The sequence below is a fragment of the Zingiber officinale genome, chromosome 2B, assembly GCF_018446385.1.
Source record: "Zingiber officinale cultivar Zhangliang chromosome 2B, Zo_v1.1, whole genome shotgun sequence".
NCBI classification, from domain to species: Eukaryota; Viridiplantae; Streptophyta; class Magnoliopsida; order Zingiberales; family Zingiberaceae; genus Zingiber; species Zingiber officinale.
The window spans coordinates 5,095,385-5,122,616 of record NC_055989.1 but is presented as its reverse complement, the minus strand read 5'-3'; the positions used below and the strand labels follow the sequence as shown (position 1 = coordinate 5,122,616).

The window sequence follows — 27,232 nt, the reverse complement described above, 5'->3', positions numbered from 1 at the left end:
CGTGCATACAGTAGTTCAGAGGTAAGATATCTTATCTGCCAAGAATAGCATGTATTTCATAGTCATCTTGATTCTTTTTTTCACTGCTTCATTAAATAGTCTATTTATATGCTGATGATAGCATGCCTTTCATAGTCATGTTTGTTCTTTTTATGCTAAACAATCCTGTCAGGTCATGCAGAACATGCAAGCATATAGATGCTACAAAGGTTTTTATTAGTTTATTTGATCTCATATGATAGATTTAGATTCAATTTCATCAAGTAATATGAGAAAATCACACGTTTGGGTTTTAGATTATTAGATCACAGGCAGTATAGAGGTAGTACAATAAATAGTATATCTCTTCATTTGCTTGTTAACTATGAACATTTTCTTTGTTCTTCTATGCTTCCTTCACTGTTATATTCGTTATCTTCCACAGCAGCCTTTAAAAACTCAGTATTCTATTTTATTTGATACATGCACACATTTGTTTTAGTTATTTGACATATGGTGAATTTATGTGTTTTTACAGTTTACAAATCTCAAGTACTCCAGAGTTGAAATTGATGAAGTGCGGTTCGAGTGGGCTGAATGCATGCTAGATTACATTTGAAGAGCGGTTGTACCTTGATGTGTTAACAGAATGTTATACTTTGATTTTGATATCTATTAGCTAGCTTTTGATGTAAAAAGAATGTTTGGGTATTTTATGGATATTGTTGTAAGAAGATTATTTATATAATTTGTGAATATTTGTGTATTTTATGGATATTACTGAATGAAGAATATTTGTACAATTTGTGAATATTTGTGTATTTTTTTTTGTTATTGTCGATTTTAAAATCAAATCTGTACTGTTAAAAAAAATACATATTACATCAGTTTTCCACCGATGTAAAACCGGTGTTATAAAGTAATATTACATCGGTCATTTACCGCTGCCAAAACTGGTGTTATTAACATACAATATTACATCGGTTTTACACCGTGTATGAAACGGTGTCGTTAAGTGATACTACACCGGTTAATAACCGATTCGAAAACCGGTGTCGTTAAGTGATACTACACCGGTTTTAACCCGATGTCTAAAATGGCAGACTTTTAACATCGGCTTCATAGACATCGGTCGAAAATCAAATAGACACCGGTGGAAAACCGATGTCTATGAGCGATTTTGTTGTAGTGTCGATAAATCAATAAGCCCGATAAGTTGGGAAATGATATCACTTATAGTGTGTGTTGTTGATTATAGAAGGAAACTGTGTCCTAGTAATCTAGGTTGAGAATGTCCCCAAGAGGAGCTCATAAGGATTTTCATGTTAAACCCTGCAGGTGGACTTAGTCCGACATGACGATGAAGTTGAGTGGTACTACTCTTGGAGCTAGATATTAATTAAGTGAGTTGTCAGTAACTTACTTAATTAGTGGACATTTGTTATCTTAAACACAGGGAGACTAACACACTCATAATAAGAAGGAGCCCAAAATGTAATTTGGGATTGGTGCGGTAGTTCAATAATAGTTCTCTAGTGGAATGAATTATTATTGATAAAATTAAGTTGTGTGTTCGGGGCGAACACAGGATGCTTAATTTTATCGGGAGAGCAAAACCAATTCCTCCTCTCAGTCCCTATCGTAGCCTCTTAATTATAGAGTACTATACCCACATATACCCACCTTCTTACCCATCCCATAGGGGTCGGCCAAACTAGCTTGGAGACCAAGCAAGGGCCGGCCAAAGTTTGGTTCATGGGTGCTTCAAGGTGGCCGGCCCTAGCTTGGGTTCAAGCTTGGTGTGGCCGGCCCAAATTAAAATAAAAGGATTTTTATTTTTTAAATTTTTCTTATGTGGATAACATGATTTAAAAGAGAGTTTAAAAATTTAAATCTTTCCTTTTATAAGATTCTACAAAAGATTAAGAGAAGAACTAAATCTCTTTCCTTATTTATAGATTAAAAGATTGATTTTAATTTTGGTAAAAACTTTCCTTTTAACCATGTTCATGATTTAAAAGAAAGTTTAAAATTAATAATTCTCTTTTATTAGTGTCTACAAAAGATTAAGAAAAGATTTGCTATCTTTCCTTATTTGTAGATTGAAAGAAGATTTTAATTTTTAGAGATAACTTTCCGGAAATTATCCACATGTTTAAATAAAGATTTAATTTATAAAATTTCATTTTTATTAACCAATCATGAAGGGATAAAATTATTGGAGAAATTTTTTATAAAATTTCCGGAAGCAAATAAGGAAGTTTTAATTTGTGTTTAAAATTTTTATTTGCTTGGAGATTTGGTGTGGCCGACCATTATAATAATGAGAAGAAAAATTATTTTTAATTAAATAAATTTTTCCTTTTTATGGCAAAAGAATTAAGGAAGTTTTTATTAAAATTTCCTTATTTGCCAACATCAAGGATTATAAAAGAGGAAGCGGAGGAGCCTTCATGGGTGAACAACCTCTATTCTTTTCCTCCCTGTCTTCCTTGGTTTTGGTGGCCGGCCCTATTTCTCTCCTCTCCTCTTGTTGGCCGAAACCTATCTTCTTGGTGGAGCTCTTGTTTGTGGCCGGATCAAGGAAGGAGAAGAAGAAGAGAAAGCAAGCCTCGTCTCTAGCATCCCTTGGAGCATTGGTGGTGGCCGAAATTCTTCATCCTTGAAGAAATTTATTGTGGCCAAAATCTAGAAGAAAGAAGGAAGGTGGAAAGGTGGTTCTCATCTCGGAAGATCGTTGCCCACACAACGTTCGAGGTTAGAAGAGGAATACGGTAGAAGATCAAGAGGTCTTTGTCTTCAAAAGAAATGTATAACTAGTAATGTTTTTCCGCATCATGCTAGTTTTATTTCTTTGTAAAAAAATACCAAATACAAGAGGCATGCGATTCTAGTATTTCGAATTTGTTTTCGATGTTGTGTTCTTTTGTTTTTTTCTTTTCCTTGTGATTTGATTATTCTTTCAGTTGACCTAAAGTTATTTAAGGAAATTAAATATTAGCTTTCCTTAAAAGGCTTTGTCTAGTCGGTGGTGGTTGCTCCCATATCCAAGAAGGTCATGTGCCTCGCCACGTCAGTACTGGAAGCCAATTTTGGAAATTAATATTTAATAGAATTAATAACCTAGGTGATTTGGATCGAAAGTGTTAAGTTCTGCAGGAGATCCAAGTCTAAACCTAAAAGAACAAATAAATTAAACTTAGGATCAAACGTGTTAAGTTCCGCAGGCGATCCGAGTTTAATTTAAAAGAACACATGGTAGCTAGGAAAAGGTTCAGACCTTTGTACAAACTTTTTGTACAGTAGAATCATTAAGTTTTCCGAGTAGCAACCAACATGGTGTATGCGACACCAACTCCCAAAAGGATGTCGATAGATATCAGAGGAAGTGTACTGTTAGGTCGAGCGGGTTGGCCGCTCAGCCGGAATTTCTCCACTCCAGTGTCCCGTCCAGTCGGCCAGAACCACACTACTCCTGTGCGTGTGTCCACTCGACCGAAGTTCCATTCTACCACTATCGAGACTTGCTGCCAAGCCGAGCGGAGTAGCCGCTCGGTCAAAGTTGAACTCTGCCAATGCTGAAACCTGCTGTCTAACCGAGCGGGGTAGCCGCTCGACCGAGTTCCGCTTTGCCAATGTCGAGCTCTGTTGCTTGGCCGAGAGGGGTAGTCGCTCGGCCCGACTTCTGCACATCGTCTCCTCCTCCGTTCGACGTCCAGTACTCCATTGAGCGTCGGTTATTTGACACCTCCCCATGTCGAAGGCGGGATCGTACCAGAACCTTCTCCCCCAGTCGAGACATGCTCGCCCGACCGGCCGATGCTATCTACGTGTTGACCGCCTTGACTTTGACCTCCACCGTGATCATTATCCTCCGTTGGATGGGGCCCCTCATCATCACCGCATCAATATTTATGTTTTTTTATAACTTAAATTGAAAAAGTAAAATTTTAAATTGATATAGTAAAAATTTAAAATTATATTCTTAATTTAATTAGTCTTAATATATGCTATTAAATTTAAATTTGATGGCGCAAAATTTAGGAGAGTAAATTGATTTTGATTTAAAGTCAATTTGATAATTTAGGTATTATGAAAGTTGGTAAGTTATTTGGATAATACCTTACGGCGGTTCAGTAGAATGCCGTTTTTTTTTCCTCCCACCGTTCGCAGTGAAAGCAGGGATCTCGAGCAATGTGGCGATCGGCCGTAGCCTTCGCTCCATGGCGCATGGGCCGGGCGTTCTCCTCCGCCGCCGCTGCTGCGTCAAGCAAGAAGTGGGACGCCGTGGTGATCGGAGGCGGCCATAACGGCCTGACTGCCGCCGCCTACCTCGCCCGTGCCGGCCTCTCCGTTGCCGTCCTTGAGAGGCGACACGTCCTTGGCGGCGCCGCCGTCACTGAGGAGATTGTTCCTGGGTTTCGCTTCTCACGGTGTAGCTACCTGCAGAGTCTCCTCCGTCCTTCCATCATCCGGTATTCTCTTCTCATTCGCAACTCTGGAAATCTCGTCCTTTGTCCAATTAACTTGGGGTATCTGAAGGGATTTGGAGTTGGCGAGGCACGGCCTGAAGCTTCTTCGGAGGAATCCGTCGTCGTTCACCCCTTGCCTCGACGGCAAATACCTTCTTCTGGGCCCTGATGCTGATTTCAACCATTCGGAGATTGCCAAGTTCTCAAAGAAGGACGCTTTATCTTTTCCAAGGTGAAATCCTCTTAGCATCTCCTGTTCTAATCGTTACCTATTCTAGGCATCATTGCTTTTGCAAAAGATGAAAGAACATAAAATTTGCTGTTTGCTGGTAAACTTCACCCATTCAACTAATTAAAGACATGTTTTTTTTTACGACCAATTTGTAACAATCTGATTCATCATCTAGAAATAGCTTCCATATTGTCTGTCAATCTATCACCTATGGTATGATAGAGGTTCATATTCGTGTAGAACGATCTCCCCAAACAAATGCACACGCTGGATGTCAAATTGTTTACCAATATAATTTTTTTGAGAATATAAAAGGGGCCTCTATGCTTTTACAAATATATCGTATGCAATGGAGACCATTGGTTGAATTCAATAACTGAAAGCATGTAAATTTATGAATTTTTTTCTTCTGTTATTCAGATATGAAGAGCAACTAAAGAAATTCTGTGGATTTATGGACTATCTTCTTGACTCACCAACTCCAGAAATCAGTCATGATCATTCATCCCTAATGTGTCAACTGAAGGATAAATTACGAAAATCCACATTTTGGGGCCATCTTGTCCAACAAACTGTGACATTAGGACAAAAGGATATGTTGTGAGTGTTCTCATTACTCATTACCTATCACTTTTAACTTTTTTTTAACATCGAATCAGTACAAAATTTTTGGTTTTTCTAGTTCTTCAGGAATGCTTTTCCAAACTTCTTTTGAGTGCAAAAGCATTTTGGGAGTTCTATAATGTGTTCGATAAACTTATGCTTAAACTACTTTTGCTCAAGTCACCGCATTGGTCACTTATCCAATGTTGATGGCAGAGTGCATTACAAATATTATTTTCCTATTCCTAACTGATCTTACTTTTGGTAGGGATTTCATGGATCTTTTGCTTTCTCCCGCATCAAAGGTTTTGAACAATTGGTTTGAGGTTGATTTCTTAGTGGATTTGTCCATAAATTTGCTTCAGCAAGTATTTAACGTAGCAATTCATCCCTCATTTTCTTTAGCATATTGCAGACTGAGATACTAAAGGCAACACTGGCCACAGATGCTGTTATTGGAACTACGGTGAGAATATCCATTCAAGCAGCATCTTATTATCAATGGTTATGCAACTAGGAATAATCTGCGTCTAAATTTATTTATTAAGTAGTATATTTTTTCCTTTTTTTTGCACATGTAATTAAGTTATTTTGCAGCTTGATGCCTGTCAGATGCTTTAGGAATAGAAAAGTAAATTCATTCAAGGACACCTATGTTGCATGGATATGCGTACGGGTATCGTATCGGACACGGCACAGATACAAAATTTTGAAAATATAAGATACGGTATGGCTAGGATACAACAATTAGTAAAAAAATATTATATATATATATATAGTATTAAAAATTAAAAATCCTAGAATAGAAAACCACATTACATCAATCATAATATGCATTACAAACAAAAAGTAAACATAACAAAATATAAAGCACCCAATCCATCCTAAACAAGTAAAAAAAATCAAATATCCATATCGGTCTCATCACCAACACTGCCTTCTTAAGTATTTAATTTATTTATTAATTAGTCCTCAGATATTTATTGTTTTTCAATTTAACCTTGCAACTTTTAATTTTTTGCAATTGAGCCCAAGTGTATCCAGAAACGTGTCTCATCTGTGTCCTAGTTGTATCCAGCCGTATCCGACTGGTCAAAGTTTATAAAAGTCAATGACACTGTTTTTGCCATATCCGGCACGTGTATTTGCGTGTTGTGTCCGTGTCCAACACTTTACAAAAAAAATTGGAGTGTCAATGCTACACAGAAGGATACTGGTTTGATATAATGTAAGATTGATTGTGCATCTTGGGAGGTCAAAGTGTTTCATATTGATGCTTGGTGAAAGCTGTAAAGAAAATAGGATTGCTGTTATTTTATTATTAGTTGTTGTTAATGAGGCATTGTTGCATGCGAGACTATATGCCATTAAATTGAGTGTCTCTTGTATTAAGTAAACATTTAAACTCTGGATACTGCAATAAGGTAGTTGATTAAGAAAAATTTCTTGGGTACTCTATGGATTCTCCATTGTTTCTCCTCCTCCTGTTATCACACAACGGCTTGTATTTTTTGCTTGATCGATGGTCCTTTTGGCTGAAGTCAACTGTTAGTTTTCTAGTTCGAAGTAATTTCACACTACACAACTATTTTCTATCAATGCTCATGTAGTTTGTTCTCTTATCAAAATTCTACTGCAGGCAAGTGTTCATACACCAGGTTCAGGATATGTCTTACTACATCACGTAATGGGAGAGACTGATGGAGAACGTGGTGTTTGGTCGTATGTATATATTGTCATATCTGCCATATATTCCTCTCAAAAGCATGATTTGATGTTTGATATATCAAGCATTTAGCCTAAGAATGAACAACATGACCTCCTTATGCCAGTTCCTATATATGATATACATTATCGCTTGCTTATGGATAAAGGTCAGGTGATATAATATATGATAATATGAAGTTGCTTTAGGCATTTCATCTAAGCATTATGTTGAATATTTTGCTTGATTTTCTCAACTGAAATTCAAGTCTCTTAGTGTTTTCAGTATAACTTTTTTTAAGCAAGACTCTACTAATTTACATTTGATTGAGTTTTTCATTTTGTTTGGGATTAGATTTTTTTGTGTTCTTCTTTTTGAACCCATCAAGCAAGTCCGTATGGTTTTCTTCAAGCATTAGAAAAGAAGTGTGCTCCAAGAGAGATGGATTTCTGTTGCAGGTATGTTGAAGGAGGAATGGGTGCAGTATCAAAGGCTCTTAGTAATTCTGCTTGTGAATCAGGCGCCCATATTGTGACTAATGCAGAGGTAATTTTTCAGAAATATTAATTTCTCCCATCTATAAGCACACTTCTAAATCTTTCCCATTGCATTCAAGTTTTGGGATGCAAAAAGTTACTTTGTTTAACTGTTTAAGTACTTTACTAATAACTCATGCCAATGATGTAGCTACTGTATATCTAGTGGGGTCGAGTGACCACCCCACTGGATTTTTGATCAAGCATTAAGTACTAGTGGTATTAAGTTTTATATTGGATAATATTAAGGGGGTGTTTGGTTGATAGGTTTGGGAATGAGGTAATGGAATGATACTAAAAGATAGTGTTTGGATTGTGGGTTTGTGAATGATTTCCAGATTTATGAAAATCAGCCAAACCCATATAACTAGGTGGGTTTCATTTCCATTCTCATTCCATTCCACTTTACTATCGAACCCATAGTCATTCCAGTCATTTAATCAAATGCCACCTAAATCAATCAAACATTATACCTATTATAAAATGTCCAACAATCTCATTGTCAGAAAATATATATATATATATGTTGTTTGATTTTACTTTAATATTTCCTTTAAAACAGATAACTTGCAATACTAGCTGCCCTAATTTTTTTACACACCAAACTAATTGCTACCGCTTTCCTCTTTTGCTTGCCATTGTTGCTCTCTCCTTTCTCGCTCGCTCGCTCGCTCTCACCGCTATCTTTTCTTGCTCGCGGCCATCACTCTCCTCCCTCACTTCCCATCACCTCTCCTTTCTCGCTTACTGTCATCGCTCGCTTTCTATGTCATCCTTTTTTTAAATCTTTTTGAACATTATTACATCTCATATGTTGTTTTACTTTTTGTTTTCATATTTTCTATTTGTGTCAAGATGTTTACACATGAACTCCAGTGACCCCACCCAAATAATTTTTTGACTACACCATTGACTCATGCAGATATGTCAGTAATTCTTCATCTTAAATTAGTGTGATTATCTTATATGATTCAGCAAATTTTTAATCTCTAAATTGATAGTAATTGGTTTTGTCTATAAGGTTGCGCACGTCATGTTGGATGAGGCTACTGGAATGGCAACTGGAGTGAGCCCTTAATTTGATTGCTTAATCTAATTGCAGTTTTTAGTTACTGAAAATTATTTCCCTCAGGTTGCACTGCTTGATGGGACAAAAATCCATGCATCAGCTGTTCTATCAAATGCGACTCCTTACAAAACTTTTGTGGTATGACAATATTTTAATTAACATCCATACTGCATTGGTGGTGTTTGAAATAGTTTTCTACCTTCATCCAGGAGCTTGTACCTCCCAATATCCTTCCTGAAGATTTTCTCTGTGCCATCAAAAACATTGACTACAGCTCAGTAAGATCCTCCTACAATTTTGAAGTACCACTTTTTAACAGAAACTGTATATGAATTAGTAAAATTTCCACAGCACAACATTAAAATGTCATCTAGAATACATTAATCAAGGTTGGATCTTCATGATCAGATTATTATTGTATATTTGGAAAATGAGGCAAAAAATTTTTAAAAAATTGAAAAACCAAGTTTCTATTCCATCATGTGCATACTCAAAGAAAAAGTTGTGTCAGGATTGGTTGGTTCGACTGATTTGACAAGGACCTATTTGTCAACTAATTACAAAACATGAGATTACTCATCCGTACCTATGTTGTATTGAAGTAACCCTGCACATTCTTGAAGGCTTTAGTGTTTGCTTGTAGCTGCAACTATTATCATGTCTTTACTTTGCCAAGCAAGAAAAGAACCATAAACTGTTGTTTTGACTGTATTCTATTTTTATTTCACTGAACAGGCAACAACCAAAATAAATCTTGCTGTTTCTAGGTTGCCACAATTTAGGTGTTGCAATTCAAATGTGCTTGATCCAGGTCCTCAACATATGGGTACTATACATATTGGATCTGAAAGGTAGGTTGAGTTCGTTAAAGAGAGTAATTCATTGATCACTGTTACCAACCAACAGCGTACATGCTCATAGATTGTCTACATCTAAATTTCCATCATATATAAGACTATACATGCCATTTAAGCAATTGTTCTACAACATCCATGGTTATTCTAATACTTCATGCATTTGTGACTAACTTTGAAGAAACTTGATTGCAAAAGGAATTCAAATAATGGGAATTTGACATGCAAGAACATGAGGAATCTGCACAAATTTGCTGCTAATAGTTTTTGTGGCAATCATTAAAACTGCTTGTTAGGCCCAACTATTGTTGGTTTTCACAGGATTAGTCACTTTTTGTTATCTAGCTTCCTGGAGATAGAACTTGATCGATTAGATGAGTCGTCTTGGTGTTGGATAACGTGGGGTTTGTTATTTTAGTTTGATACAAACTTCATTATATAATTGTGCAAACATATTAGGAGTATTCTGTGGTTGCTATGCAGTTTGAACCATAATAAAGTTATTGCCTTTTCTTTTGTGCTTTTAGCATGGAGGAAATTGATGTAGCTAGCAGAGATGCTTTTAACATGGGGTTTGTTATTTTAGTTTGATACAAACTTCATTATATAATTGTGCAAACATATTAGGGGTATTCTGTGGTTGCTATGCAGTTTGAACCATAATAAAGTTATTGCCTTTTCTTTTGTGTTTTTAGCATGGAGGAAATTGATGTAGCTAGCAGAGATGCTTCTAATGGCATACCATCAAGAAGACCAATCATTGAAATGACAATACCTTCTGTCTTGGATCACACCATTTCTCCACCTGGTATGACAGATGCATATGTTAATTTTTTTTTTCAGTAATATGATCTATATATTGTAGTTATTCTTTTACAAACACTTCAAAATTTATGCTTGAGATGGCATTAGATGTGCCAAAATAAGTTTGACCCTGGATGTATGATTCTCACTGATCTTTTTTCTAAAAGGATTTTTAGATAAAATATCTATACACCTTTATGTCCTTTTTTTTCCTTACTTGAAATTGATAATAAAAAAAATACTGATTCTTAGAAGCTTGTATAATATAGCAAATAGGAAAACAAGGAATTTGACGTTCTTACAAGATCAAAGGATAAAACTGAAGTTGACTATAAATGGAATGGTTCTGACTATAAATAGAATTTCCTTGGTACTCCCGGTATTCAACAAATAAACTACACTACTTGTTTTGGGTAAATATAGGCAGAAGCAAGGGCAGCAATCATTGCACGAAGTTCTTTTGCTATCTCGTTGTTCTCATATGATGTGGTTGATTATGAGTAACTTACAATATATTTTTTCTTAATCTTAGGTCAGCATGTGATCAATCTTTTTGTCCAGTATACACCTTATAAACTTTCTGAAGGAACTTGGCAAGACCCTAGCATCAGAGTGAGTTGTTTCTCTCCTCTCTATGTATCAAAAAGATGTGTTACACATGTGTTTTTGCTTTTTAACGAGTTTATTGAAATTAAAACTCCTGCAAATGGAATATCCACGAATTTACATGAATTTACTCGTGCTTTTACCTTTTGAAATATCTGTTCAGGAAAATAGAAAATATGGCAACTGTCGAAGCTATTGACACTTATACACTGAATTATGAAAAGGCATTCCTTGACTAGCTTCTCATTGCTTATAAGCTGTTACACAGTGAGAAATATTGCTGATAATATTAGTTGTTGGATAACATACTCATTTCAGGAATCATTTGCTCAAAGATGTTTCTCATTGATTGACGAGTATGCGCCTGGGTTCAGCTCCTCCATCATTGGGTATGACATGTTGACTCCTCCTGATCTTGAAAGAGAGTTTGGACTCACAGGTAAATTTCAGAAGCTGATATAAATTATCCATATCTAGGCAAAAATACCATGAGAGTTACTAAATGTGTCAAACTTTTCAAGAAAATCTTCTTCTCAGCAAATCAGATAAAGTTTTTTCAGATACTGGTTATCAGTACCCTTAGACAAGCAATGTTCTCAGGAATTGCCAACGTTAGATATCTTACTTGGGTACATATTTAACAGGCGGAAACATATTCCATGGTGCCATGAGTTTGGATTCTTTGTTCCTAATGCGGCCAATCAAAGGCTGGTATGCATGTTGTCTTTTCTACGCCATTTACTAATAACAGAAGCACTTCAGAGAAGTTTTCCATTTTGGAAACCGAAGCAAGCATATTTTGATAAGATTACAGCATTAGCAGTGCTCTATTGCAGTTCCATGAAAACTTTTATTTTTGCAGGTCAGGTAACAGAACACCTGTGAAGGGTCTTTATCTTTGCGGGAGTGGTACACATCCTGGAGGTGGCGTAATGGGGGCACCTGGTCGCAATGCTGCCTCTGTTGTCATTGAACACCTAAAGTCCACGAAGAAGTAGATCTCTGTTCAACACAGGTTAGGGATTAAGAGATGTGTTTTGTTTGTTGATGCATTGCGATAATCAACTACTTATTGGTTAGTTGCTTCAATTACTGACAGCAAATCCAATTATGGCAACAAGCTATCTTTCCTATAGAGAACCATATTCTTATGGGTACTAATCCCTGCTTCGGCGTGTTATTGATGGATCTTTTGATGTATCCATTTGAAGAGACGAGAGGTAGACATGGACGATAGCGATTGCCTAATGTTGATGCATTAGTTGCATTCCTATTTAAAAACTCACCAAGTTATGGTAGTGACATGGTAACTTGATCTGTTCTTGTAGCTCAAGCAGTAGTAATAAAATTCATGTTAGTATGCTCTTCGATAAAACGATAAGATCTGTAAGTTATGTATGCAATTGCTTTGCGATTTATTAATGTTATTGATGTTCTTGTTTCTGTTGCTGTTTTGGTTTGGTTTGCATGGACAAAGTTGAGCTTGCCTCGTAAAGTATAATTTTGCGACAAAGATGAAGGTTAATGACAAATGACCTATTGTAAAGAAAATAATTGTTAAAAAAAAACAAGATTGTTCAACCTTTCTCTATATACTTGTGCTACAAAGCTGAGAGATCAAATGAATGAGCTATACAATCAAAATTTAAACAAGAAAAAGACCTTTCCTCTACCAACATTAACCTCGACTAGGTTCCGAATTGACTAGCTTGCCTCAAAGAGCTATACTTCTTTGGGGTTCTGACTCGGAAGAGAGTCCATGCTCGACGCAGATCGATGACCCTCGTGTTCCCTGATCGGTCCACTGCACTCGCTGCTATACTCAGAACTGGCTACTATGACTCTCTTAACTCGGTTGGTCTTCGGAGTCGTGTAGGAGCTCGAGTCATAATCGGAGCTTGAGCTGAAGAGCATGTTGGGTCCAAGCCTCCCTCCCTCACCAAAGTCTTCATTCAATAGATCACCTTCTAGAGCTCTAACAATCTGACTCATTCTAGGCCGTTTCTTCGCAGAATGGCGAATACAAGCAGCCGCAGATGCTACCATGCGTGCCATCTCGAACGGGTTATAGTTACCTTCTAGGCGAGGATCAACTAACACATCGTAGTTTCCATCAGCCAGACCTTGAGAGAGAATAGGTCGAGCCTAGTATCAATCAAGGAAAATGAGCATAATTTAATTCGATGAACCAAGTAAGAATAACTCATGCACGAGCTAAACATGCTAACCCAATCGACCAAACTATCTTCCATCTGTGAGCTATCAACCGGCCGTCTCCCGGTAATCAACTCAAGAAGCATCACTCCGAACGAAAAGACATCGGATTTCTCAGTTAGCTTTCCACTCGATGCATACTCTGGAGCTAAATACCTAGCAAGGAAGACAATGCCTCAAATTATCAAAAAAATTTTACCATTTGGCAAATCACTTATCGAAGCACGCTTCACGCTCACCCGAAAGTTCCCATAACTCGAGTCGATACATGAGTGTAGTTGTCTAACGATAGCTTCGCCAACCCAAAATCAGCAACCTGGATGTGTTCTTTCATGGGTTAATTCTCAAGCAAATTTGAAATTTACTATTGAACCAAATGCCCGCCCTTACCATGGCTTCAAATTTGAAATCCAAAAGGATATTGGCGCCCTTGATATCCCGATGAATAATCCGAGGGTGACCTTCACGAGCAATTCGACTAGACAAATCAAAATTGATACTCGTGCGCGTGTGTGTGTTCAAGAAACATGAACAAGCATACGTATAACTCACAATCCTCGTGCAAGTAGGCGAGGCCTCTAGCTGATCCTAGCGCAATCTTATGCCTCGACGGCCAGTCCATCACCGGGAGCCCTTCTCCTGCAATAAATGGTGAAAATTTGCATTAATCTATTCCACCTCTTACGGAGAAAAGAACTTAAAGCAAAATACTTAATAACACGACGAGAGAGTGAGTGCTAACCATGGAGGTGATACTCAAGAGTATTGTTGGGCACAAATTCATACACCAACAATCTTTGTGAACCAGCAATGCAGTAGCCTACTAGAGAAACAAGGTGGCGATGGTGCACTCGACTGATGATCTCAATTTCAGCTCGGAACTCCTTCTCGCCTTGCCCGCTCTCCGACTTGAGCTGTTTAACGGCGATCTCTTTTCCGTTGGGTAGGATTCCTTTGTGAACATACCCAAATCCACCCTGCCCCAATAGATTCGAATCCGAGAAGCCGTTGGTGGCAGTTGCAAGCTCCTCGAAGGTGAATGTGCTTTGGTTGAAGCCGAGCGCAATGACAGGGGAGGGAGGAGGCAGGAGAGGTCCACGGGGCCCCGAGTAGGCCGAGCTTGCATCACTGGCGGCCACCATGCTTGACGGCGGCGGCGGCGGCGGCGATGAACCCGGAGGAGGAGGAGGAGGAGGTGAGAGCTTCACGATTTGCGATCGCCCGTCGATGTAAAAGCCATCAGTGTCTACAAACATGAAACTTGTTGGGTATATTTTCCATTAGACGATCGATCGAGCGTTTTGCGTTTGCATGACGACCAACCTTCCGCGTGATGTTGCGTTGGATCATGGCGCTTCTTCTTCTTCTTCCTCAAGCAGCATATGCAGAGGCCGAGCATGAGCACTAGAAAGAGGCCTAAGCCTGTCACGGCCCCGATGAGGATGGGCAAATTGATGTCGCCTTGTGCTTTTGAATGGGGAGGGGGTGTTAGTTCCTCCGGAGGCGATGACCGCCACCACATATTTGGAGGTGGTGGCGGAGGTGGTGGTGGCGGCGGCGGCGGCGGCGGCGGCGGTGAAGAGCCATCGTCCTCATTGTTCTTTAACTTTACTGGCGGTGGCGGTGGTGGACTCTCAGAGGTTGAAGGAGGTGGAGAATTGGACGACGAGGGAGGCTGCGGCGGAGGGGAATCATCCGGTGACGGAGCAGAAGACAATTTTCTCATTCTTCTTCCTCCTCAAATTGCTCGAGCTCTACAAAATGTAGAAGATTAATGGAAACGAGGAAGAAGAAGATCCTCTGAGCTGTTGTTATACGACAAAGCTATAATTTAATTGATGTGCTAATGCCTCCTCCAATCCCAATCAAGATCATCAAGACGATAGAATTATATTGATTGGAAACAGGAACAAGAGAGGAAAACCAAGAGAAAAAAAAAAAAAAAAAACAGGGGAAAAGAAAGAAGGCAAAGTGTGATGATGACCATCGTCCAATTTCAATTGAAGTAGTAACTAATTTGGGGGTGGTGATCGATTGCTTCATGCCTACCACTCGATCTATGTTTCTTTGTTTCTTCTATGTATATTGTCTCGTACTTTCAAAAATTTTAGGGTTAAAGTTTAGAAAGCTCCCATTTTTTAACGTCCTATGTTATTTTTTTTTATCAAAAGGATATGACACCCCTTATAAAATGATATAATTGTCATTCAATATTATTTATCTCCTATCTAAATTTTGAATTTGTCAGGCGCATTAACTATAAAATCATAGTTGATATAACTGAGCTATCACATAATTATAACCGTTACAAAATACTAAATTTTAATATGTCATAATTTTTAACTCGGATTGAACCACGGAACGAATAATATATCAAATCAAAACTCGTTTAGATATCTACAATTAATTATGAAGTGGAATTCAAATCAAAACTCGTTTAGATATCTACAATTAATTGTGAAGTGGAATTCGTAACAGATTCATTTTAATCTCAAAAAATATCATTTAAAATGTCTTTTCAAAAGCTCTAAATAATTTAAATCATAAATTTATTTTAATCATAAAATAAAATGTCTTTTCATAAGAAAAAATCAACATAATAATATGTTCTTTACTATTTTGGGGGAAAAAAAAAATGCCTTCGTAGTTTTTGTCCAAAATTTTATCTTCCTAAGTTAATATATCCTATAATTATAAGACCTGGCTATGGCGTAGCTAGGGCTGGGCTTTGCTGGGCTCTAGCCCAGTGCAACCTAGCAATGCCCAGCAATTTTAGGCCTCACCCAGCAAGCAACCCAATAATTTTAGGTCTCAATTTTGTTATGCTAGGCTGGGCTTTATTGGACTCAACATTTTTAGCCTAGGGCAATTGTTCAACCTGATTATGCCATTGGCACCGATGAATCATTAACTAAAATGGATAATTAAGGAGGCAAGAAGAATATCATAGAGAAGTTGTAAGAAGTTGTGCTCGAAGAATCAAAGATTAGCATTGACAAGCACAATATAATTGTCAATATTGTATCAATTATAGTTGACATATAATCAAGCAACATTTGAAGTAGTAAATCTAGACGCGAGTAAACAAAATAATATTTATAATTTATTTGTAAATTCAGCTTTTGTATGAGTAATCAATAGTTAATAATTGATGAAGGAAAAAAGGGAAATAATTGAGAAGGATTTGTGAGGTATAGAGTATATGCTTTGAGATCAATTTAGAAGACTATAACCAGGTAACATTGAACCGCTCTGTCCCATATAGAATTTTTTTTATCGGCTGACAAAGTAATTCAGAAAGTGCTCACGATGAACGTCCCAGAAGTTTTGCATCTTATAGCTATGCATCCCATTTAAAAAAAAATCCTATAAATATGTTGTAACTGGAGATTGAATTACATATGTCTGGATGATAATTTGGTGTCATTTCGTTACGAGCGCTTACTGATTTATCCTAACGGTCGATGAAAAATTTATGTGAACCAGATCCGTCACCCCAAATTCACTATTACTTTAGTCAACACTTAGAAGAGTATAGACTAGAAAGAAAATGGTATTATTCATGTACATATACTTTATTTTAATAATTATTATTTATATTTCCTATCAAAATAAAAAAATATATAGAAACTCTAATTCTAAATAATAAATATCACAAAAAATTAAATTCTATATTTTAAAATATATATATATTCCTCTAATTTCTTTAAATTTTTTTAATAGATTGACGGTCTTCCATATTAAAATGCTTATTTTCTTTATTACAGTAAAAAGTGACAATTCTTCTTATTAGGATTGTCTCATTTAATTTAGAAGGGAGATAAATTTATGATAGCAAAAAGGTGGAATCTATCATCCTCACGACCATTTGTGAGGAGGTAAATCGAGAAGTTATAGTTGCCAATGTGAAGGAGGGGTTTGTTTCCCCTCAATTTTGTCGAGATTTGAACTCTTACCCTATGATAACAACTCTGCTATACACTAACCAACTCAATCTTGTCTAGGGCAGCGTTTAGTTTATATGTTTTTCATTTTTATTTTATAAAGAGCACACAGCTATTTTCTAAAAAAAAAATGGATAATATTTTCTAGAAAAATAGAGAAAGTATAGAAATTATTTTATATTTTTCAAAAAATATGTATTATTCAGAAAATAAAAATAAAAATAAAAATAGGAATATCCAAAACGCTCTCTTAGCTTTTTGTGTTGTTGTTCCTCCTCATTTCAGAGGAGGGCAATAACTCTACAAGAACACGTTTGTATCATTGTGCTCAAAGTGAAGCCGGTCACCACCATCTCATTATTAAACTTCGGCCTGCTCTATCATTCAGCTCGCCACGCCATTGCCTTCTCCTCCATTGAATGCAGCTCCGAGAGGGAGAGAACAGAACACAAGAAGCTCTGTAATTATATTTCAGGAACACTGTTTACTACTGCGCATGCAAACTCTCTCTCTCTTTTGCTCGATGAGCAAAAGTAAGAACACTTTTTGTGCTTTTCTTCAATTAAAAAGAAAAAGAGATACCAGCAATAATTTCCTCGAAATTGTGATCAGTCGCATGACTTTGAGGTTAAACAATGAGTTTGAATCTGTATAAAGCCTGTTGCATGGAGGATGCACTCTCATAATCAAAATCCAAACTTGCCTTGATCGAATCATTTCTTAGCTTAATTGATCCTCAATAATCTCCATGGCTTTGCTTTACTTTGCTCGTCTCATTGTGTCTCTTCTTGCTTTTTTTTGCTTTCCCTGTTCTTGCTCTCTCGTATATTAAGCACCTAAATTCCATCCCAATTATAGAATGATCGCGCGAAGGAGGAGGATATATATCATGGTGATGAGCAAGGAGAGAAGGAAGAAGAGCAACAGCAGCAGCATTGCTTCTCCCTGCGCCGCTTGCAAGCTTTTGAGACGGCGGTGCGCGCAGGACTGCATCTTCGCGCCGCATTTTCCGGCGGAGGAGCCGCACAAGTTCGCCAACGTCCACCGAGTCTTCGGAGCTAGCAACATCAGCAAGCTCTTGCAGGTGAAAGCCAAACCTCAAAAGGAGGGAATAGATCGATCTTCGTTGCTAATTGTTGGATCGGCAGGAGGTGACGGTGGGGCAGCGAGGCGACGCGGTGAGCAGTCTCGTGTACGAGGCCAACGCCCGGCTGCGTGACCCTGTCTACGGCTGCGTCGCCGCCATCTCCTCCCTGCACCGCCAAATCCAAGCCCTGCAGGCGCAGCTCGCCATGGCTCAAGCTCAGGTGGTCCACCTCCGACTCGGCCACGCCGCGTGCTGCCTCGCGCTCCGCCAGCGCCCGACCACCGCGCCGGCCGGCTCCTCGGCCGGGACGGAGGACAAGGCGGCGTCGCAGGTGGTTGCGCTGGACATGGTGGTGGTGGAGGAGTCCAACTTGGGAGATCAGCCGCCAATTTGGTTTGGTTGATTGTTGCTACTGCTCGCAGTAGCTTCTAGATCAAGGAATCAAGAACAATCGAGCGTAACCCCTTTCCTAGATTAACCTTTTCTAAAATCTGATGAAATATTAAGGTTTTTTGTCTAAATCATCTCAAAGTATCGATCGTGAACTTGGCGCAATTCGTAATGTTGATATTCTGAGTCGAAAGAGGCTCAATTCGACCGTTGCAAAGTAAATCGTACCACCGGCGGAGAAAGAATCGCGTCGCCGGCGTTGGAATTCTTGTACCGTGAGCAACGACACCGGTTCCACCACTTGGCTGAGAGCGCCGCCCAAGAACTCCTCCTCGAGTTGTGGATCAAGGAAGAGGAGGAGCTCGTCGCCCGGCGCGTCGCCGTCCGTGAATTCCGGGTTTGCTCTGTTCGCCGCCGCGAGATCGCCGGCATATTCTGCACTTTATTCGTCTTTCACTCCCTCCTCCTCTTTCTCTTCCTCTTCCTCTTCCTCTTCCTCTACCATGCTGCTGCTCGCGCTATCCTATGCCTTGTCGGCTCCCGCCAGTACGTTCTCTGCCATTAATGGACCTCGATTCTGCATCAAAATTCTTCCTTTTCCGGTTTTTGTTGCCAAAAATTGGATTTTGCGAAACTTTCTTGGGTATTGGAAATACGAAATTCTTCATTCTTCTACGAAGACTTGTTTTTTTTAAAAAAAAAAGATTGCTGTACTTCAACTATTACTTCGGAATTTTGAGAAAATGGCGGTGAATTCTTGTCATAATTTAATAGTTTGAGGAGATCGAGCAAAGAGTTTCATGGAAATCCATGTCCCCTAAACCAGGAGATGAACGCCTATCAAAAATCTTAGCTTTAATATATTAACATGTCTGAAGAAGACAAGACAAATAAGATCGAAAGAGAGAGATAGCCAGAGCTTTATTTTCCACAACCACACTCCGTGGCCGGCGGCTGCTTATCTATAGCGAAGCTCCCGCTTCGACTCGCCGGCTCAACTCCGGTCGAAAGAAGACAGGAACCGCTCGTCGAACTAGGACTGGAGCAGCTCCTCCTCCGCTCCCTCCGCCGCCGCCGCCGCTTTCCCTTCCTCGGCCGCGAGGAGTCGGCGGAAGAGCGAGGCGGGGCAGGGGATGCGGAGGACGCCCCGCTGCTGGTATCCGTACTCCTGGGCGGACCGGCGGAGCAGCTCGACGATGGCTGGCCGGTTCAGCAACCGTGTCGGAACCTCAAACCGCTCCGTCTCCTCCCCGACGTAGACCGGCACGTGGCCTTCCGCTGCCGCCCCCGCTCCGGGCTCCCCCGGCAGCTCCTTCCGCTGCCCCCGCCGCCGCTGCAGCGCCTCGTACTGGGAGTAGTCCGCCACCCGCGACAGCCGCCACATCATCGTCGTCTTTCGCCGACGATACGCAGGAACCACCGAGTGGTTTTCCTTTTAATTTGGAGGCATGTTTTTTTATAGCAAAATATTGAAGAATTTTAGCTGTCCAAAAAAAAATTAAATCAAAATAAATAAAATAATGGGGGTCGGGGATGAAAAGTCGATCAAAAAAAATTAAGTTTGGATTAGGTATTTTTAGATTTGGGTCAAGTTCGGATTCAAGGGTTAAAATTTTTGGTTTGAATCGGATCGAATTCAGATTGTACCATGTTGACATAAATATAGGGTTTAGTGAATTTTTTTAGTTAAGTTGAATTTTATTTTAAAAATTAAGATATTTTTATGTATATTAATATCGTGTTTGTATGATAATGATGAATTATTTAAATACAAGTGAAAAAATATAAGAAAAATAGTTAAAAATAATAATAATTTTGAATCGGATTTTTGGATTATCCGGATTGAGTTCGGATTGATCAGGTTCGGGTTCAAGTTTAGAGGTTTTGAGTTAAACTCGAGTTCAGATTAAGTTAAAAAAAAAAAAATCTGATTTGACCCATCCAAATTGACACCCTTAATCGAGGTGAACATACTCTTTTTTTTTCTATCCAATTTTAAAATTCAATTCGATACAAGTTGTACAAGAAAATATTATCACAATGCAATCGCATAAATCTATATAAAAAAAATTAATGTATAGGCATGTTGCATGCCCATACTCTTAAAAAAAAAAAGTTTATTATAATAATTTTTTTATGAGTCAACTAAAGGAATATTTTTTTTGTTGAACAAGCAATAGATATTAATAAAAATACTAATAGACTGGATCGCATGCTTTTTTGGATTATCTAAAATTATAGGTATCTTACTTAAATTGGATGCCAACTAATTAGGATATTTATTTATTTCATTAGTGGAGCTTGAGGACTAAGCTTTCCACAAGTGATCACGAGGAAGCTTCCGTGAGTGATTACTACAAAGATTTCATAAGTAACCATAAGCACTAGGATTCTATGAATCTTATAATTATGAACTATTATTCATCACATTAATATTAAAATAGGAAAAAGAAAAACAAGGTTCTTCAGAAGATAATGGCAATATTTTATATGTTTAAACAAAGCAGTGGGTGAAGAATATAATATATTTTTTAGGGTTCCGTAGTCATCGTGGTACGGTTCCGTGATATTTTCAATTTTCCCTTTTTTTAATTATCTAATATTATATTTACTAATTTATTTATTTAGTTAGATGTGGCACTCGCTCTCAATAGGTATAAGATAAAGAAAGAGTAGAAGAAAGAGATTGTGTCCCATCCACTTTGTCATGGTGGGAAAAGAAGAATATTTTGAACAATTCAACTCAATGTCTTTTGAAAGTTTGAAACGGAGGAGGATCGGAGGAATAGGGTTCTATAGTTGATTATGAAATATGCTTTGTTTCATTGGTTTTTTTTATTTAATTAGATTTGCTTGTTTTAATTTTTTTTTTTTTTTTAGTAATTTAGGTATCCAAGTTTTAGAAATTTTTCATAGACTACTCAGCTAAATTCAAAAGTACGAATAGCTCATCGCTCCACAATGCACAGTAATTAAGAATTGACTCGTGAACGTTTGATTAACTATAAAAGTATTTTACCATTATATCATTGTACTATAACTCAAGACTAATTTTATATTCAACATATTGTAAAAGGTAAAATCCGTCATTTTGACGGTCCCTCCTCAACTATCAAATGATACTAGGAGAGAATAAATCAGGTACCGAACATGCCTCTCGTGGGAGGGCATTTTTTACCAACTTCGTTAGGATTTGACCCTTGTTCCATACTATAAATCTATTATATGATTACCGACTCGACTACGCTCTTGTGATAACGAGGTGAAGGTGTGATTGTATGGATGGGTGAATTTATAATCCCAAGTCATCAGTTGTGTCATGGCAAGTACGACTCAACACTAAACATGACCAACCAACAAGTAGGGTTGTAAACGAGCTGAATCAAGGCGAGTTTTTGGGTATTCAAACTTATTTGATAAGGTAACCGAACCGAACTTAAAATAAACCAAACTTTTGAAATGATTGTTCAAGCTTGACTTGGTTTATTTCTTATGAGCTTGAACTTGAATGAAGCTTGGCTTGAGCTTAGCTTGTTTAGATGTTATTGAGCTCTCAATTCAAATTTGGTTCGAGCTTGGCTTGAACTTGGTTTGTTTAGATGTTATCGAGCTCTTAATTCAAGCTTGTTTGATTGTTTGAAAACTTTAGTTGTTTAATTGGTTACTGAACTTGATAATTTAAACTTATTTGTTTATTTTATTTTATTATTTATTTAGCATATTAAAAAGAGTTTTATTAATTAATATAGTTCATAAACATTGTTCACGAATATTATTCATGGACGTTGTTCACGGACGTTAACAAGCTCAACACATACATGTTCAAGCTTGTTTATTTAATTTAACGAACTGTTCAAACTTATTTATTTAATTAATCTTATGTATATTGAACGAACATAAACAAACTCTTACCAAACAGAACATTAAACTTATTCACAAATACTTGGTTCATTTACAGTCCTACCAACAATTCCAATTCTCAAAACATGAATCATCCAAGTACAATCCAAACCTACTTGACTTGACCCTCTTATTTTGATAAATGTTATTTTCTTAATTCATTGAAATGATTAATTATTGAGATAAAAAAAAATGGAAAAATGACAATAAATAATAAACACGGTCAGAGCTTAATTTAAAGGCCTAAAGTGTATGATTTAAGGGATATAATAAGATTTATCAACACCAGCTTTGACGTGGAAATTAAAATTTTGTATTCATAGTTTCAGTCACTTTCGTGGATTTATAATAAGGATGAAAAACAAGAAGAGAATAACGATACAACTTTGCAGAAAAAAACAAAAAAAAAAGTATTGGGCACCAGATGAAAAAGAAAAGAATATTCCAACGTTGCTATAAACAAATAAATAAATATATATATATATATATATATATACTCAATTTTTGCGATAAATAATGGTGGATTGGCGTTTATTGAAATATCAAAATCAATCAGTTTCTCTCTCTCTCTCTCTCTCTCTCTCTCTCTCTTTTTGTTTTTTTTCCTTTTTCCACTGAAGCAAAATGAAATGCTAGAACTCTTCCCACCATCTCGTGTATATCATGTTTTATGTTTTTTTTTTTCAAATATCTAATAAAACATATGCTCAAATTTCTTTAGATTAGATCATGTTTGTTTTTTTATTCGATATCATTGCTCTAATATGCCTTAATCAGCTAATAGCTTCCCAAGCTAGAGTTAAATTAGACCCACTAAGAAATTTTGATGCTATACAAAGTCGGTGTATATGCTCTTTCAAACTATTAAGTATCGTCTCATCGTCTTTTGCATGAGCTGCTGAAGTATTGCAAACTTTATATACCTGTGGTATTTTGAGTTTTAAGAGGTGATCATACCTAAATTTGTTCATAATTGTTACTTTGCATATAGTCGTCATCAACTGAACCTCTGAAAACACAAAATTTATTCAAAAGGGAGGAAAACCGTAGAAGAAAGGTCACATACCACACGAAGAAGAAAGTGCACATATTGAGAAGGAATAAAGCCACCCTACAAAAGTCCCATAACCACCCTACAAATACAACACTTAGGAATCAGTGGACAATTTAAGTGAACAAGATCTCCAATTCAGTTCGTTCTCACCTCTGTCGACACTCTTGAGGATTTGGAGCATCTTTCTGAAGGAGAAATGGGTGCTAAATCCAACAAAAAATCATTCTTCTGATTAATTATTGAAGTAAAAGTTATCGACTTAGAGCTCACCCACACATACATGAAGTCAGACCCTGCTAAGAAAAACGAGGAAATATCAGATTAATTGCACAGTAGAAGAGTAACTTTAGCGGAACCGTTCTAAGATTTCATAGGGGATGGGACTATTTAAGCTATCTCAAGTGGCACAGACGCCAAATGAAAATGAGCAGGAACAATAATCATGTAAACAAGTCTCAGAGATCCGGTATCAATTCACACGGTTTCATCAACGACCAATGTAAGCTTCAGATAATACATGGTTAACAGAATCAAGTAGCATGGCAAAGTTGTACATATTTAATAGTGTTCTGAGATAGCTGCGAGCAAAGAGTGGACATGAAGCTAACTCAAAGAACATCGAGTTCCAGCTCGCCCTTTTGAAGATCTGCTTTAATGCGCACGTTCCCGAAGAACATCGAGTTCCATCTCTGTTGGATCAGTAGCCTGAATTTCATAGTGGACACCATCCATTTCTCTCCTGAATCGATCTTTGGAGGTTGCATACAGCATCTTAGCCCTGATTCGAGAAACAGCTGGAGACCTGATGCCCAGAAGAAATATAACACATCAATTTGTACGAATCAGGTAAAGTTATACATTATTAAAGTCGAGCAATTCATGGAATGCAAAACAATCATAGGCTAACTGGTCAAGTTCACATGGGAATGGACATTTCTGATGAATCAGTGATTCACAGATTAGTGAAAATTTGGACAACTCACAATACTCATGAATCTAGATCAAACTGTAGAACTCTTTTTTGAGATTGTCAGTGTACCATCATAAATGATAGTGACTAACTTTGATGAAAAATCAATTTGATAGCAGTTAATATAGTATGCACTGATATCCAATGTATAGCAGAGGTGATGCTCTCATATGATTTACTTATCATTCAATCCAAAGACTTCTGCTGGCCAAATCTGTTGAAGTTTTTGCATGATCAACTACAGCAAAGTTCTATCACTTTCCATAAAGTGCTCAAAATGATTGAATATAACTCTATTAACTAGATTAGAAACGATTTTGAATTTAAGGTGACGTTTGATTAAATGACTCGAATGACTATGAGTATGAGTTTGATAATAAGGCGGAATGAGAATGATAATGATAATAGAAATGAAACTCACCTAGTTATATGGATTTGGTTGATTTCCATAAATCTGAAATCATTCCCAAATTATCATTCTCAAATCCACAATTCAAACACTATCTTTTACTAACATTCCATTCTTTCATTTTCAAACTCACCAACCAGACACCCCTTACAAATCTTTCATGCTGGTATAATACCCATGTTAAAGATGAATGATGGCACGGGGAGACTCACCAGGCAATGAAGAAAATCTTGCTTTTTTGGCAATTCTCCTCAGTAACAAAGTCAAAATCATAGACAGCATAACGGCAATCATTTTCAGGCAGAGAAGCCATAAATTCATCATAGCTCTCAGTAGCAGCCCCAACCTTTTCCACAATAACTTCTTTTCGCTTTTCATCAATCTTGAAAATCACATACCTATGCGTCTTCTTTCTCTGAAGCTCTAAGAAGATATTTTTGCAATCATCAGCAACACCCATCCCAGAGGAAGCATTCGACTGAAATCAATTAACAAGAGAAAATAACAAAATAGGTAATATGTTTACAAGGAGAGAGACGTTACTTCAACATTAATGAGACATCTATGGCCCACTTGATTGTGGGCTTAGTTTATCAAATCTACACAAAAGAAGGATTCATACAAAGCAAGCTATTCTTTAGTAAGTTGGCATGGATACATATACATATAAACCATAAAACTGTCTCACAATTATAGCCAATTTACAAAAAAAAAAAAAAAAAAAAAAAACAGAAGTTAAATATAATTGTATTATATGAAGTCCTTGCAACCAAGACTGACGCTGGATAGATATATCTTGCTATTAATTACATATACACTTCAATTCCACAGCTAAGTTTAAACTTCCAAGTCATAGGAATACCAAGATTACCTTGGAACAGTCACTGAAAGGTCAAAAAAAAAAAAAATGTATGCACTTCACTCTTAGTTTTAGCATTACGAGGAGAGTATATAAATAAAAAAAGGTAAATCAAGCATAATGGTCAGTTTACTTGAGAGAGCAAAAAGTAAAACTAAGAAAAAGTTTCCGCATGGAAAAGTCTTCACCATTTACTTCATTAAAATTTTTAGAGGGAAGAGAAACGCAATCCATTAGCGGATAATTTTAGAGCCAAAATCGATCACATCAAATCCGACGGAAAACAACGAATGGGAAAAAAAATGATGCATGTACCCCTTTTTATTCACGAAATTACACTATATACAAAAAAAAAAATGATGCTATGTACCCTTTTTAACTCACAAAATTACATCATGTACACACACAAAAATGACGCATGTACCCTTTTTTTTATTTACAAAATTACGTCGCATGTATCCACCTTCCTCTATCAAGATAAACAAGCATGCAAAGGAAGAGATTTCTTCACCCTCTTCTCTTCTTCCCAGGATAATTTTCCACCATAAATTTCTTTCCCTTCCTCATCCGCACTTTGGAGTAAACAAAGCATATAGTCCCCTCAAGATGGTCTAGCGGCTAGCGCATGAGGTGCTGCTACCATTGGATCTAAGGTTCGAATCTCGGCATAACCGAGGTAAATGCCTCCCTCATGCGCTAGTCACTATTTCATAGGCTAGCGACACGTGATTTACCTCCTCCATGTTGGCCTTGCAACGGGTTGGCGAGGGTGTTGGGGGTGAGCGTAGTCGCCTTTTGCCATCATAGAGTAAACAAATCATAAGTCTGCATGGAAAATAGTAATGCTTTGTCTACTTGAAAGGACGGATTTAAAAACTAATGAAAGTTTTTCGCGGGAAAAACCTTCCGTTGTTTACTTCATAAAAAAGGATGGATTGTTTATTTTGTCCCTTGTTTACTTGTTACAGAATAATCAACGGATGGATTTACGAATCCATCTTTCAATTCATTTGTGAACAAGTTTTTGTCTACCCAAATTGGACAGAACCACTTTCCTTCCCATCTCCGCCTCAACCACTCAAGCCGCGGCTGGTCTGCAGTTCTACGCGGGGGATGCATTGTGCGGCTGCCCTGCCTTATTCCGTGTGGGCATCCTTGCACAACCACCTCATGCTCGTCAGAGCAACGAGCAGGCGGGTAGTCGAGCGACAGGAGGCGCTGGTATGCGAGCAAGCTGTCGAGGGCGCTCACCCACGAGTAGGCGAGCAGTCGGGGTCGCCCGCAAGCAGGCAGCCAAGGGAGCTTGCCCGTGAGCAAGCGAGCGGTCTCTTCCTTCTTCTCTTTCATCCCAAAGGATTCTTTTCTTTTCCCTCTCCTTTTTCTTTTCTCTTCCCTTCCCTTCCCTGTTGGATTTTTTTCCTTCATTACTTTCTGTCCTTCCTCAATCCACACTTCGGAGTAAACAAAACATAAATGATGGTGCATGATGATACATGACTTGTGCAATGATAATATTATAGTCTTTCAAGGTGAAGATAAGGATAG

At 37.6% G+C, this 27,232-nt stretch overlaps 5 protein-coding genes across 5 annotated transcripts; 2 read left to right on the top strand and 3 right to left on the bottom strand.

The window, feature by feature from the left end:
• Nucleotides 1–4,105: 4,105 nt before the first annotated feature.
• LOC122045167 (pyridine nucleotide-disulfide oxidoreductase domain-containing protein 2-like) lies at nt 4,106–12,303 on the top strand. Its single transcript, XM_042605267.1, has 17 exons — nt 4,106–4,454; nt 4,522–4,683; nt 5,104–5,283; nt 5,555–5,612; nt 5,702–5,752; nt 6,926–7,008; nt 7,450–7,537; nt 8,549–8,593; nt 8,660–8,734; nt 8,806–8,874; nt 9,332–9,447; nt 10,146–10,258; nt 10,787–10,866; nt 11,179–11,299; nt 11,505–11,571; nt 11,723–11,875; nt 11,960–12,303. Exons 1-16 carry the CDS (start codon nt 4,174–4,176, stop codon nt 11,856–11,858), a joined length of 1,725 nt encoding a protein of 574 aa, XP_042461201.1. The 5' UTR covers nt 4,106–4,173; the 3' UTR covers nt 11,859–11,875; nt 11,960–12,303.
• Nucleotides 12,304–12,454: 151 nt separating this feature from the next.
• Nucleotides 12,455–14,850, bottom strand: LOC122048949 (putative proline-rich receptor-like protein kinase PERK6). Its single transcript, XM_042610454.1, has 7 exons — nt 14,398–14,850; nt 13,817–14,320; nt 13,627–13,713; nt 13,465–13,535; nt 13,314–13,390; nt 13,089–13,230; nt 12,455–13,005 (listed from the first exon to the last, which is right to left on the bottom strand). Exons 1-7 carry the CDS (start codon nt 14,798–14,800, stop codon nt 12,583–12,585), a joined length of 1,707 nt encoding a protein of 568 aa, XP_042466388.1. The 5' UTR covers nt 14,801–14,850; the 3' UTR covers nt 12,455–12,582.
• Nucleotides 14,851–17,733: 2,883 nt separating this feature from the next.
• On the top strand, nt 17,734–18,626 carry LOC122045164 (LOB domain-containing protein 4-like). Its single transcript, XM_042605265.1, has 2 exons — nt 17,734–18,102; nt 18,167–18,626. The coding sequence occupies exons 1-2, from the start codon at nt 17,878–17,880 to the stop codon at nt 18,506–18,508; spliced, it is 567 nt and encodes a 188-aa protein (XP_042461199.1). The 5' UTR covers nt 17,734–17,877; the 3' UTR covers nt 18,509–18,626.
• A 699-nt stretch (nt 18,627–19,325) lies between these two features.
• LOC122045165 (auxin-responsive protein SAUR71-like) lies at nt 19,326–19,948 on the bottom strand. The gene has a single exon (XM_042605266.1). The coding sequence runs from the start codon at nt 19,880–19,882 to the stop codon at nt 19,529–19,531; it is 354 nt and encodes a 117-aa protein (XP_042461200.1). The 5' UTR covers nt 19,883–19,948; the 3' UTR covers nt 19,326–19,528.
• A 3,946-nt stretch (nt 19,949–23,894) lies between these two features.
• LOC122045162 (actin-depolymerizing factor-like) lies at nt 23,895–25,337 on the bottom strand. The gene is made up of 2 exons (XM_042605263.1): nt 25,041–25,337; nt 23,895–24,251 (listed from the first exon to the last, which is right to left on the bottom strand). Exons 1-2 carry the CDS (start codon nt 25,286–25,288, stop codon nt 24,101–24,103), a joined length of 399 nt encoding a protein of 132 aa, XP_042461197.1. The 5' UTR covers nt 25,289–25,337; the 3' UTR covers nt 23,895–24,100.
• Between the last annotated feature and the right edge of the window lie 1,895 nt (nt 25,338–27,232).